The sequence below is a fragment of the Hemiscyllium ocellatum genome, chromosome 20 (genome assembly GCF_020745735.1).
Source record: "Hemiscyllium ocellatum isolate sHemOce1 chromosome 20, sHemOce1.pat.X.cur, whole genome shotgun sequence".
NCBI lineage: Eukaryota > Metazoa > Chordata > Chondrichthyes > Orectolobiformes > Hemiscylliidae > Hemiscyllium > Hemiscyllium ocellatum.
The window spans coordinates 19,086,402-19,099,540 of NC_083420.1; the positions used below are offsets into that span (position 1 = coordinate 19,086,402).

At 40.1% G+C, this 13,139-nt stretch overlaps 1 protein-coding gene across 1 annotated transcript in view; it reads left to right on the top strand.

Annotated features, from left to right (window-relative positions):
* Positions 1-13,139, top strand: part of pkd1a (polycystic kidney disease 1a) — a 188,922-nt gene that overhangs the window by 83,018 nt on the left and 92,765 nt on the right. Inside the window, exons 7-14 of the mRNA XM_060840959.1 lie at positions 102-276; positions 2,167-2,387; positions 2,991-3,106; positions 4,322-4,472; positions 5,297-5,553; positions 6,247-6,987; positions 7,932-8,063; positions 11,696-11,871. Coding sequence (XP_060696942.1) covers positions 102-276; positions 2,167-2,387; positions 2,991-3,106; positions 4,322-4,472; positions 5,297-5,553; positions 6,247-6,987; positions 7,932-8,063; positions 11,696-11,871 — 1,969 coding nt within the window. The remainder of the gene's footprint in view (positions 1-101; positions 277-2,166; positions 2,388-2,990; positions 3,107-4,321; positions 4,473-5,296; positions 5,554-6,246; positions 6,988-7,931; positions 8,064-11,695; positions 11,872-13,139) is intronic.

The following is a 13,139-nucleotide window of genomic DNA, read 5'->3' on the forward strand; positions in this document are numbered from 1 at the left end:
ATTTTACTTGAGTCAACTGCACTAACTCTATTCTTGTCAATTCTGCATTCAGATACCGAAAGGCTCCCTATTTATCTTTCTAATATTTTTATTATCCACAGATGCTCCATTTTGTCCATTAGGTGGATATCAGCGCAATAATCACTGCTACAGGTTGGTTACAAATAGTTCCTCATGGCAAATGGCTCGTCATTTTTGTCAATCTGACAGCGATGGTGACCTGGCAATTGTAAAGAGTCCAGAAATTCAGAATTTTATAGCAAACATTACAGGATGGTAAGCTTCGTAAAAGTGCTTTAAGGTTGTTGTTAATTGCGATCTCACATTTTGCATCCATCTTCTTTTCAGTAACTCTTTGTATAAGCCTTTAAGTCTTTGCATTCAACTGCACCAAGCCCAAAGGTCTGGAATTCTCTCCCTACATGTCTCTGCTTCTCTCTTCATCCTTTAGTATGCTCCACAAAGCTTGTTTCTTTGGCCAGGCTTTTGGTCATCTTTCCAAATATCTCCTCTTGTGATTCAAAATTAGTTTGTTAATCAATCCTGTAAAGTTCCTTTCATTCTAATTACAGTACAGATACAACAGAAAAGCAAGTTATTGCTATTTCCCTGAGGAGGAAGCTCGAACTCCATTTCATCTGCACAGCAAATGATTTAGATTTAATCATGTATGCTCAAGTACAGTGGAAAGTGTATAAAGTTGCCATTCTCTGGCACCATCTTAGTATATAAAAGACAGGATTAAAAACAGAAGCAGAAATCAAATAAACAGCCAAAAGAAATGTATAGATTGTCGGTAGTGCTTTTAGGGTCAAAGACCCAGCCATTGTATGCATGATTTTTAAAAAATCTCTGATGTATTCAAAAGCCATTGAATATTTTGAGCATCTACATTCTGTTCAACAACATAAATGATGAGTGCCTCAATTTCCTTACTTAAGTGGGAGAAAGTGGATCCCAGATCTAACCTTCCAACTTGGCACCACCGTCTTGACCTGTCCGTCTTCCTTCTCACCTATCTGCTCTACCCTCCTCTCTGATCTATCACCTTCACTCCCACCTCCACCTATTATTGCATTCTCAGCTTCCTTCCTCCCAGCCCCACACCCCTCCCATTTATCTCTCAGACCCCTTGGCTCACAAGCTTCATTCTTGATGAAAAGCTTATGCTTGAAATGTCGATTCTCCTGCTCCTTGGATGCTGCCTGAGCAGCTGTGCCTTTCCAGCACCACACTCTCAACTTCCTTACTTAAGTGCTCAGTGAAACCTTTATTGGCAATGATTTGTCACAGTCAAATGCAAGTATTTGTTGTTATTGTGAGATTCTTGAAATTTGCAATTCAGCTGATTTTGATGGATTCCCTGTTAAATGTACATTCCACTTTCTAAGCAATGGGCCTTTAGGAAGAGTCAAAATGAAACCAAAGTATTTTGAATGTCAAAACATGAAACGAGAAACAAATTTTTTTAATGCATCTAACTTGTAATTCATCATTCAATAGCTGGTGGTCCCAAACATTTATTTTTTTCTGTTATATAGCAAGGCACTTAATCATGTCCAGTTGGACCTCGTTTTTATATCAAGTTATCTCAGATCTTTGATACAGAAATAGGCCATTCAGACCAAGTGGCCTGTACACATTAATACTGTGCATGAGCCTTCATTCACTTTACCTCATGTAACCATATCGGTTCTATTCATTTCTCCCTCAGATAGCTGTCAAGCTCTCCTGTCAATGCATCCATGCTCTTTCCATCAACCATTCCTTCTGATAGCAAGTTCCACATTCTCAATGATGTCTGGGTGAAAAGGTTTCCACTGAATTCTCTGCTGCATTTATTTGTGTCAATGCTGTATTTATGTGTTACTTCTATTTTTGCACTGTTCATGGAAATATTTCCTCTGCTTCTGCCTTGCAAGCTCGTCCATTACCTTAAAAACCTTAATCAGTTTTCTCTTTTCTAGTGTAAAATATGCATTATAATGAAAATTTGTAAGTTGGTCCTGGCCAGTGATATTAGTTAACTACTGACATTACATTTACATTGCTTTCCTATTGGGATTGTAGTGACCACATTCCAAAGATGCCTTTATATTCTATTACATTAGATTGTGCTGTAAGTTCTATGATCAGTTTAATGGCCTTTTCCCTCTCTTATTGCAGCGAGCATTCTGTGTGGATAGGTCTTAGTGATACTGCGGGTGCTGGAACACTGCAGTGGGTGGACGGGTCCACCCTTGAAATCTTTCAGGAATGGTTGCCTGGGCAACATAATACACTACTCAGTAATACCTGTGTGTTGATGTGTGCAAACCTTGCAGGAGAATGGACAACAGATCTCTGTACCACGAAAAGAAATTTTGTGTGTGAATACAAAGCTGGAGGTTAGTGGATAAAATTATCAAATGGCCGATGGTAGGCTTCTTTTTTTTAACAAAGTAACAGTCTGGGGCTCCTTGCTGTGTCTTTAGATGATAACAATTTTCGTTCCTTTTTCTCCCAATACTTTTCCACCTGAGTCCCTATTTCTTTCTGAAGATATTGATGCATGCTTACGCACGGTGTCTTGACTGCTGTGTTTTTGTACCCTATGCTGAAGCATTAGGCTCAGTTCTTAGGAGTGAGCTCAGCTAATTCAGCCCCAAGCAAGCATGGTTACAGTTTAAGAGAATTAATTTCATAGTAACTGGAATAAGAGTTACTAAGTGAGAAGCTATCTTCTCATCACTATCCTTCCTGCAATATTTATCATTCAATACACCATGACAAGTTCATAATTAGCTGAAGGTACAGTTTGTTCATTATGACAATCCACAATTTAGCCTCACGACATAAATCATTCATTGATAAATATCTTTAATTAATAACTCATTTTTAAATTGGAAACACCTCAACTCTTTTTAACAATGTATGATGGTCATATTGTAAGTGTTCATGAACTTTACATTGACAAGTTTTATTTTTTGTGTGTTTGTTTTATAAAACAGAAAAGATTCCAGGTGCCAATTACTATCTGTTGGGATCTCCAGCATTTAGCACCCACTTACCTGTAAAAAATATCACTGTGAACTACAGTTCATCGACACCGTCAGGACTGGTGGAGGTGAGTTTTTGTCTCCCTTGCTATTCTTAGGTGCAGTCAGCTTCCAATGGAGTGCATCAAAAGATGGTAATGTGTTTTTGAGACGTCCACTTCATACTAGACAGGTTTTGAAAGCTGAATTTTCCTTACACTGTGTGCAGAAAAAAATGAAAAACTATTTCATCAGTCACAGCTCTCGGGTGATCTCAGTGTTTTACAGTCGGTTAAGTACTTTTGAAGTGTAATCACTATTGTAGTGTAAGAAACACAGCAACTAATTTACTCATGCAAAGCTGCCATACTCAGTAATGATTTAATGAACACATCATCAAAATTAAGAAAGTTTTTTGTTGCTTTTGAGAAAAATGCAAAATTATCTTGAATGCAGACCAAGGCCACAAGATAGCTGGCGCAGTAAATGAATAGTGCCCTGATAAATGCACTGATAATGTGCTTAAGGAGTATAGGAAAGTTATTCCAGTGGGAAATGGATATCCAAGATTCAAGCTGAAATACAAGGGGAGTCTTCAATTACCCAACTGGGCAGTAACTTGTCACATAATTTAGAAACCTGGAAATCCACCCGACTGAGATACCACACAGGTGGTAATAATGAAACTCAGCCTGGACATTTTGGGGCACATTACAGGGAAGTTTAGCATGAAAAGAAAAGCTTGCATTTATATGGCACCTTTTGTGTACTCAGGACATTCCAAGTATCAGCAAGTGAATGATGTTTGAAGTGCAGTAACTATAATGTCAGGAAATGCCGTTGCCAATTTTTGAACTGGCCAGGGTAACAGGGATGATCTCATCTTTGAAATAGGGCAATGAGATATTTTCTACCCTTACGGGGACAGGCATGACCTCTGTTTACCATCTCATTAGAAAGACGATAATCTCCTTGTACAACATTATCAGCTTCAATTGCATACTCAAATCCCATGATTAAAACCTGAAACAGCTAATTTACAGTTAAGCAGTTTAGCATTGAGCCAAAGTGGATCCATTACTCTCCTGGTGGATGACAGACATGGCTTGAAGAGTTGTAGGTCCTGACTCTGGTTTGTGAAAAATAGAAAGTGTTTCCCTATACTTTGCTTGCAGTGTTTACCACAGGCAAGTGCAATTTCAAATGAAGAAATTACTAGAAATGGGAGAAGGGACTTGAATATGTTTTGCCTTCTCTGTATCAAACTGGTTCCTAATCCTTTTGTTTATACTTTGATCTCATAGCTCATGGTGTTCCCAGGTCTTTGGTTCAATCACAAAGGTTTTGTGTCAGTGCTCGAGTTGGCCACACAAAATCTGAACCACACTATCCAAGTGAAATTTAAGATCTACCGACCAAGATGTGCTGGAAAAGACATGCACCTTGTGACACCAGGTAACAACTTAATGATGCAAGTTACTGTGTCAGAAAACTTGCAGACCTCATTAAAGCAAAATACTGCAGATGCTGGAAGTCTGAAACAAACAGAGAACAATGGAGAAACTCAGCAGGTCTGGCAACAACTGTGGGGAAAGAAACAGAGTTAATGTCTCAATTCTGGAATGAGTCCTCTTCAGAACTGATTAAGTGTTTCCCAGTAGAGTCATACCAGACTCGAAACTTGAAGTTTGTTTCTCTCTCCAGAAGTTGCTGTCAGACCTGCTGATCTGCAGCATTCTGTGTTTGTTGCAAAACACCTTATGTATATAATCAGAGCAGTGTATATTCTCCAAATAAATTTTTCAGGAAACCTCAAATTCATACCTTAACTAGATAATAATTATGTGCATTTTGCACATGTTTATCAGCATTATGTGCATATTTTAGGAATAATATACAGTGCAAAGACAGGATGTTCAGTTTAAGTAATCTATGATGGTGTTTTTATTTCACAGAAGTCTCCTTCCATTCCATCTGACCTCCTCCACATTTCAGTGTAACTTCATATTCCTTTCTCTGTCACGTACTTGTCTGATTTCCTTTTGAAAGTTTCCTGCTACTTACTTCAACGGCTTCCCGTAGTACACACAATAAATGACTTTAAATTTATAGCAAGTTCCACAGATTTATATTCTACACAAAGACATTCACGGTGGTCGGATTAGAAATGTTAATAAAATGTAAATTGAAAATGCATTTTTTTCTTTGAAACTGAGTTGGAAAAGATTTCCAATATATATTACATACTTTCAAAATCATTGGACAATTTAATCTTCCAGACAATGAAGAAATATGTTCGTCATTTGCTTTGTGCTTACCTCGAACTCCCAGCAACATCACCCATGGCTGTAACAGTGACACCAAATGGTGCAGTTTGGCTGAAACTTGCTTACCACTCAAAAGACCCTGTGGTACCGATGTCTTTATTAAGTGTCCGAATTTACTCCCACCTCACTTCAGCGAAAGCCATCCACTTTACGACCTCGTGAAGGAAATTCCTTGCACAGTGCCAGCTGAGAGCTCGACTCATTATGTAGTAAGATCATCTTTTGTTAACTTTATATCTGTTCATAGCCCAGGCTGTAACTAATTATCGCGATCCTCGTAAGATTGTGAATCAGTCAATGGCAAACAGCTTATTCACATGAAACAAGGATCTAATTGCATAAATATGCAAGTTGAAGTTCCTGTACTGAATAGATAATCTGTCCAACAATCGTTAATGACACTACTGAAATCATTTACAAAGTAGCCTAGGAAGCTTCTAATTTTTTAAAGGAAGAATGGGGGTTCAGCAGGGATTATTCTTTTGGCATTTGCCACTCCTAACCACAAAGTGACTGCATCCTGTTGCAGGTCTGCCCCTCTCCACACCCCTCCCCACTCTTGAAATGTGACTGCCAACCAGGTGAAATTGCATTGGGCCAATTTCTCACTAACTACCCAACCTGGCCCTCAAAGCGCCTTGGCACGAACAGACATGAAGCATGGGCCCTTCGGAGTCAGGGTGATACCCAAAATCATTCCCCTGCATCTATTAACATGCCCGCCCTTCACCCCTGCAACTTTGATCCTTCTAATTTCAAGTCTCCCATGAGATTGTCTCTCTAAACTCCCTAGTCAGAACCTGACCATTATTGCAATCCACATATTATCCTTTCACTGAATTTAGCATCTAATATTAGAGAAATGTTATAAGACTAAGTTTCTAATTTTTCTTCATGTTCAGCTCCTGCTGAGAAATGAAAGAATTGAAGTACAGTCCAATGACATCATTGCCATTCAACATGATGGCAAGCCTGGAAGCTTCCTTCAATGTCAACAGAATGATTCCTCACCCTGGCAACAGAGTTACTACAGTGTAGTTTACTCTGGTGAGAGCAGGGGCCTTTGGATAAATCTGACCGATACCAATTGGACAGATGGTACTGTGTGCAACCTCCGTGTGCTGTATACTCACAGACAAGAAATTAATGCCAGCAGCCCACTGCTTCGCAATGGGCAGCAATTGCCAGGTGTTTATACTTACCAAGCAATGGTGGAAAGTGGGCCTTTTTACAGCAATGCATCTTGCAATGTTCAGGTCATGGCCCCAATTACTGACTTCAGTGTTATTTACCCGCTGAAACAAAATGGCGTGTTCTATGTGCCAAGGAATCGACCTGTCATCATTGTTAAGGTTAAGTCATCTGAAAAGACGTTAACAAGTTGGTCTGGGAGCAATCAAAACTTCAGCTGCGAGATAACTTGCCCCTCAGAGCTTTCCTCCAACTGTGAAAAGGATGATAATACCTGTTTTTCACGTATCTTGCTGACTGTCAAAGATTGCAATCTAACCAACATCGTCATCACCGCAAAGAACAAGGTTAGCTCTGTTAATAAGACTCTAGCAGTGAGAGCTGAAGATCCAATCAAAGGTCTGACGATTTTGCCTGATCCAAGTATTCGGGTGTTGTCCAACTCTCTAGTGGTAAGATATATTTTATAGCTTTGGTCAGTCTTTCTTTAATCCTTAGCACTTTTCATGTTATCATAAATCAGACACCCAGCCATGTTTATTGCCTACATTGATTTATTGTGAGTCACAATGGTGGAGTGTTGAAAATACTAGTCAGCCTCAGAGCAACAGATGTCACTGTGCAGGCTGTCTTCCAATATTACAACAGGTTGCCATGTTTAATGGATAAAGGTTGGGGAATTTTGATAATGCATTGAATTAAGCATGTTTATCTTTAATTTCTACTTTATACAGAGTTCCAATCTCAACAGAAGGGAAATAGATCTTTGTAGTGGAATTGGTGGCTGGCTTATTAACCAACCCTGTAGAGACCTGCGGGGTGTTTTGAGAGTGTAGCAGAAGGCATGTGTATGTACGCATGTGTGTGTGTGTGTGAGAGAGAGAGAGAGAGAAATCAAGAGCAAGAGAGAGACTGGAATGGGTGATCAGTTGATCCAATTAACTGGGCTATTAACTTCCATTTTATGAAGACCACCTGCTATTATTGAACCCTTTTAAACTGTATATACTATATCACATCAAGGAAATTTCTCTACATCTCCACCTGTTCTTTTACCAACCCTTCTACCAGTGGAAACAGTTTCTCTTTATAAACTTGACTGAAAACTTGCAGGATCTCAAATGCATCAGTTGAATCTCCACTCTACCTTCTTTGCTCAAAGGAGACTAATTTGAGAAGTATTATATTTCATTCTGCAGTGTACAAAGCTGGTATGATCATACAAACTAAGTGGAATCAACATTAAAGAAAGAAGATTATGTTTGATAAATTGTATGGAAGTCATCAAAATCGAATTCCTTGTATTTGGAGTAGTTTTATAACAATAAACCCTTTAACAGGTTAACAAAGCATCCATTTCATTTCCTATTTTTAAAAATTGTATTTCTGTGTCTAGACCTATACAGCAAGAGTGAGTTCTGGAACAAATGTCATATTTAAATGGACTGTTGATGACAAAGCTTCCTTCATACACTACAATCAAGTGTACAAAGTCATTTACCGAACTGAAGCGGTTTACAAACTGTCAGTAAGTGGTGGCCTGAACGTTTCATGCTGTTCCTCTGGTCTTCATTATGCATATGCCCTTGTACTTTCTCAATGTCTTTACCAAAGCAGTTGGATGTCCTGGTCATTGTAAAAAGGTTCATTTGAAGCTCTATTACATGAAGTATTCAGGGTCCTCTGTAGTGCCAATGTTCCTCAGTCAATCAAATAGCTCTGAACCTCCATGGCCACTGAGTTAAATGTGTAAACCAAGGAAGTGGGCCATATTTAAGCAAAAGGGACGGCAAGTGGTATGTTTGATTGATTGGTCTGATTGTGGTTTCAATTCCATTTTCCTGTTTGTCCAGAGCTTCCTTTTGTCCACTGTTAGTCAAGAATATTTCCTTGAATATTTAATGATGTTCCCTCCACCACACCCTGGCCTGTGACACCGAGATAAAAATTGCTCCACATCTCCTTCTTGAATGGGATGCCTCTTATTTTCAAACTTTGTCCTCTAATTCTAGTCTCTTCCAGAAGAGGAAACAACCTTTTGGCATCCAATCTGTCAGTTTCATTCAAGATCTTCAGCAGGTCTGGCAGCATCTGCAGAGAGAGAAACAAAGTTATTGAATAGAGTCCAATGTGATTCTTCTTTGAGTTCTGATGAACAGTCATACTGGACTTGAAACATTAACTCTACAGATGCTGTCAGACCTACTGGGTTCTCCGGTATTTCTGATTTTATTTCAGATTTTCAGTGCCCACTTTGCTTTAATTACCCCTTAAATATTTGTATATCTAACATTTATATATCTAACTCTAACATACAGACATCACCTATTCAATCTTTCCTTGTAAGATCACTCCCTTAGCTTAGGAGTCAATTGAGTGAATCTTGTCAACTTCTTCTCATGCAGTTATGTCCTGCCTAAAAAAGGACCAAATCTGTACACAGTGCTCCACGTGTGGTATCACCAATTCTCTGAACAGCTGTGGAAAAACAGTCATACTTTTATATTCCCTTTCTCTTATAATATATATGTTATTGCAACATGGACTTCTTACTACAAATATATTAAGGCTTTGAAATCCCAGCTTGAATACTGTGTACAATTTTGGGTCCTTATCGAAAAGAGATTCTAGACTTAGGGAGTAACAGATATTCACTGAATTGTTTTCTGGGATAGGATTGAGGCTGTCCCATGAGGACAGATTGAATGGGTCAATATTCTCTGGAGTTTAGAAAATTCTGTGGAATGTAATTGAAATAAGTAAAATTCTTAGAGGGCTTGATAGGGTATATTCTGAGCCATTGTTTCACCATAGCTGGAGTACTTTAAGCCAGAGACACAATCTCAGCAGTCTAAGCAGTGGCTTTAGAACTGATTTGAAGAATTTATACTTACTTAGAAAATTATGAATCTTTAATTCTTCATCCTGGAATGCAGCAGTTGCTCAGTCAAGTATGTTCAAGGCTAAGATGTATAGACTTTTGATACGAAGGAAATGGGGATAATGCAGGAAAACGGTTTTGAGATAAAAGAACAATAATTCTATTGACTGGTGGAGCAAGAGCAGAGGTCATATTCTCCTCTTTCTACTGTACGATCTTATGCCAATACAAACGCTGAACAGTTAGAGGAATGGACAATGCATACCTATAATGACACTCTTGAGTTCTTTGAAGAAACCTGAGCAGCAAATAATCAAAACATATGAGCAAGATACCATTATTTAAAACCCACTCAGTTTCAGGAGACCACCAAAGCCAAATGAAATTATATCTTTGGTGAACAGTAGGGTTGTTTTTTTTGCCAGGATGAGGTCTATTGGGCTTAAAGGCTCCAAATAAACCTATCCTGAGATCTTGTGACTGGAACACTATTAAAACAGGAAAAGGTGCAAATGTGAGTGAAACATAAAGCTTTGAAAACAGAAGGACAGAAAGTTCGCAAGCTATGATCGTGTAGAATGAATGTCATCCACTTAATGCAATGTTGTACCAAGTACTGATTTAATAGAAAGAAACAAATTTATACAGGTTGTATGTTTGCTCGCTGACCTGGAATATTTGTTCTCAGACATTTCGTCACCATGCTAGGTAACATCATCAATGAACGTCCATTGAAGCCCTGATGTTCTGTCCTGCTTTCTATTTATGCGTCTTGGTGTGTTGTGGTAGGTGATATCACTTCCGGTTCTTTTTCTGACAGTTTGGTACATGGGGTCTAAATCGATGTGTTTGTTGATGCAGTTCCAGGTTGAATGCCAGGCCTCTAGGAATTCCCATGAGCATCTTTGTTTAGCCTGTCCCAGGATGGATATATTGTTCCAGTTGAACTGGTGGCCCTCATCACCTATGTGTACGGATATAAGTGATGGTTGGTCATGTCTTTTGGTGGCTCGTTGGTACTCGTGTATCCTGGTCGCTAGTTTCTTGCCAATCTGTTTGATGTAATGTTTATTGCAGTCCTTGCAGGGTAGTTTGTATTTGACGTTCATTCTGCTGGTTGTTGATACAGGGTCTTTTCGATTCATTTTTTTAGATTAGTTTCCCTACAGTATGGAAACAGGACCTTCGGCCCAACAAGTCTACACTGACCTTCCGAAGAGTAACTCACCAAGACCCATTGCTCTACCCTATATTTACCCCTGACTAATGCTGTGTGCAATTTAGCATGGCTAATTCACCTAACCTGTACGTCTATGGTTCATCAAGAGCTCTTTCAGTGTGTTCGTAGGTTTGTGGGTTACCATAATGCCAAGGGGCCGGAGTAGTCTTGTCATCATCTCTAAGATGCCTTTAACGTGTTGGTAGTGTGGCTAGAATCTCTGGGTGCATTGTGTCTCTTGTTTAGGTTTGTTGTAACTGTGCTTATTGGGTACCCGTTGTTTTTGAATACGTTGTATAAGTGCTTTTCTTAGGCGTAGTTCCTGGGTACTGCAGTGTGTTGTGGCTCGTTTAAATAATGTCCTGATGCAGCTCCATTTGTGGGTGTTGGGATGATTGCTCCTACAGCTGAGTATCTGGTTTGTGTGTCGCTTTCCTGAAGACGCTGGTCTGTAGCTCTCCACTGGTTTTTAACTCTAGGAAGAGGAGACTGTTGTCCTCTTTGGTGAACTTTATACCCATATGGATGTTGCTTCTGTGTTTGTGGATTTCTTCCAATTCCTAAAGATCTGGCATTCAAACCAGAACTCCATCAACAAACACATCGATTTGGACCCCATTTACCAAACTCTGAGAAAAAGAACCTCAAGTAATGTCATCGACCACAACAGACCAAGACACATAAATAGAAAGTGGGACAGAACACTGGCACTTCACTGGAGGCTCACTGATGATGTTACATAGCATGGTGCTGAAATATCTGAAAACAAACCTGCCCACTCAGCGAACAAACTTACAACCTGAACCACAATCTGAGCACAAATCTTCACAAAAATTGCAGGCATTTATACAGCATAACCTAAGGACATTTCGAAGCCAGCAAAAGACTTTTGAACTGTACCAGTGACAATCAATTTACACACAGCAAGACTCCATAGACAGCAGTGTGATAATGTTCCATCCTAGTGATACTGTTTGAGGATTTAATATTGGCCAGGGCAATAGACAAAAAGAAACACTTTCTTGGAGTACCTACTAAAACCTGTATTGCTTTGTTGCAGCTGATCGCATCCAATCATGTGTGCAACCAAAAGATTATTTGCAATGTTACAGTGGACAGGAGGAATCCCTTAGCCGAGTTCAACGTCTCTGCTGTTCCAGCCATCCTTGTGCGAGGCTTTTCATACACATTTGCTGCCAGTGTGAAGGTAGATGCAGCTGTCAATGCTACGTTCAGGTAAGAAGTGAAAACTGCTGTTTGGATATCGGAACACCATGTAAAATTTCAAAATTTGCTGTTGATACCAAACTTGGCAGTGTGGTTATCAGGGGAACAAAGTGCGCACAAGACAATTAGGCTAGCAGAATAGGCAGACAATTGGTACATGGAATTTATGACAGAGATGTGTTATGTGATTCATTTTTGGCAGAAAGGATGGAGAGAGTCAATAATGGCAGTGTTTTAAAACACTGAGGGTGGAACTGCATCGGTCTCTGAAGGTGAGAGAACATATCAAGGGGGTGGTTAACAAAGCATGTGGGGAGATCCAAGATGGCGGCGACTCAGCAAGTCTGAGTTTACAGTGCTCTTCCCAAAACCTGGGTAAAGTGAGTTACTCACCCCCACCACACTTACCAAACCACCCAAAAAAAATTTCTAACCTTAATTAGCTGCTTACTATTATATTTAAGCAGTTTAATATTAAGTGGATAATGAGTAAACCAAAGGGATCCCGCAGCTCTCAGAAAACAAAGACCCCTCCCCCACCCTCCTCTCCTCCTCCGGCTGCAGCTGATGTAAAAACAGGCCTTGAAGAGATGATTGCCAGGCTGGAAACGACACTCGTCAATTTCATCGCAGAATCCAGACAGAGATGGAACTCATTCGAAGAAAAGTTACAAAAGCACAGCAAGGATATTGAGGAATTACAGGGCCGAGTGGAGGGGGCGGAGCTAAAGGCCACGACCTCCGAGGCTGCAGCACAAACAGCTGCAGAACAGGTGCGAGCTCTGGAGCAGAGAGTCCGGGCCTTTGAAATCTACATGGATGACCTGGATAATAGAAATCGGAGAAAGAATATCCGTCTTCTGGGCCTCCCTGAACAAGAAGGGAAAGGACAGTTAGCAGTATTTCTGGAGCGATGGCTGCCCCAGCTTTTAAACCTGGGGGCTGAAATTGACCGGGTACGGGTGGAGTGGGCCTACCGGGTCGCAGTACGCGGATCTGGCCTAAACCAGCGCCCACGCCCGGTCCTGTTCCGGCTGCAGAGTTATAGGGAGAGGCAGATACTCCTGGATGCCTCCAGAAATCTTGGAAAGGATCCTAAAGCCATGATCCATGAAGGATCCAAGATTATGTTATTTCAGGACTTCTCCCCGGCTTTGGCACGAAGGAGGAAGGCGTTTGATGAGGTGAAGAAATGTCTAAGGAACTTAAATATTCAATACACCTTACGCTACCCAGCGACGTTATGCTTTAACCACGAAGGATCCGAGTATAATTTT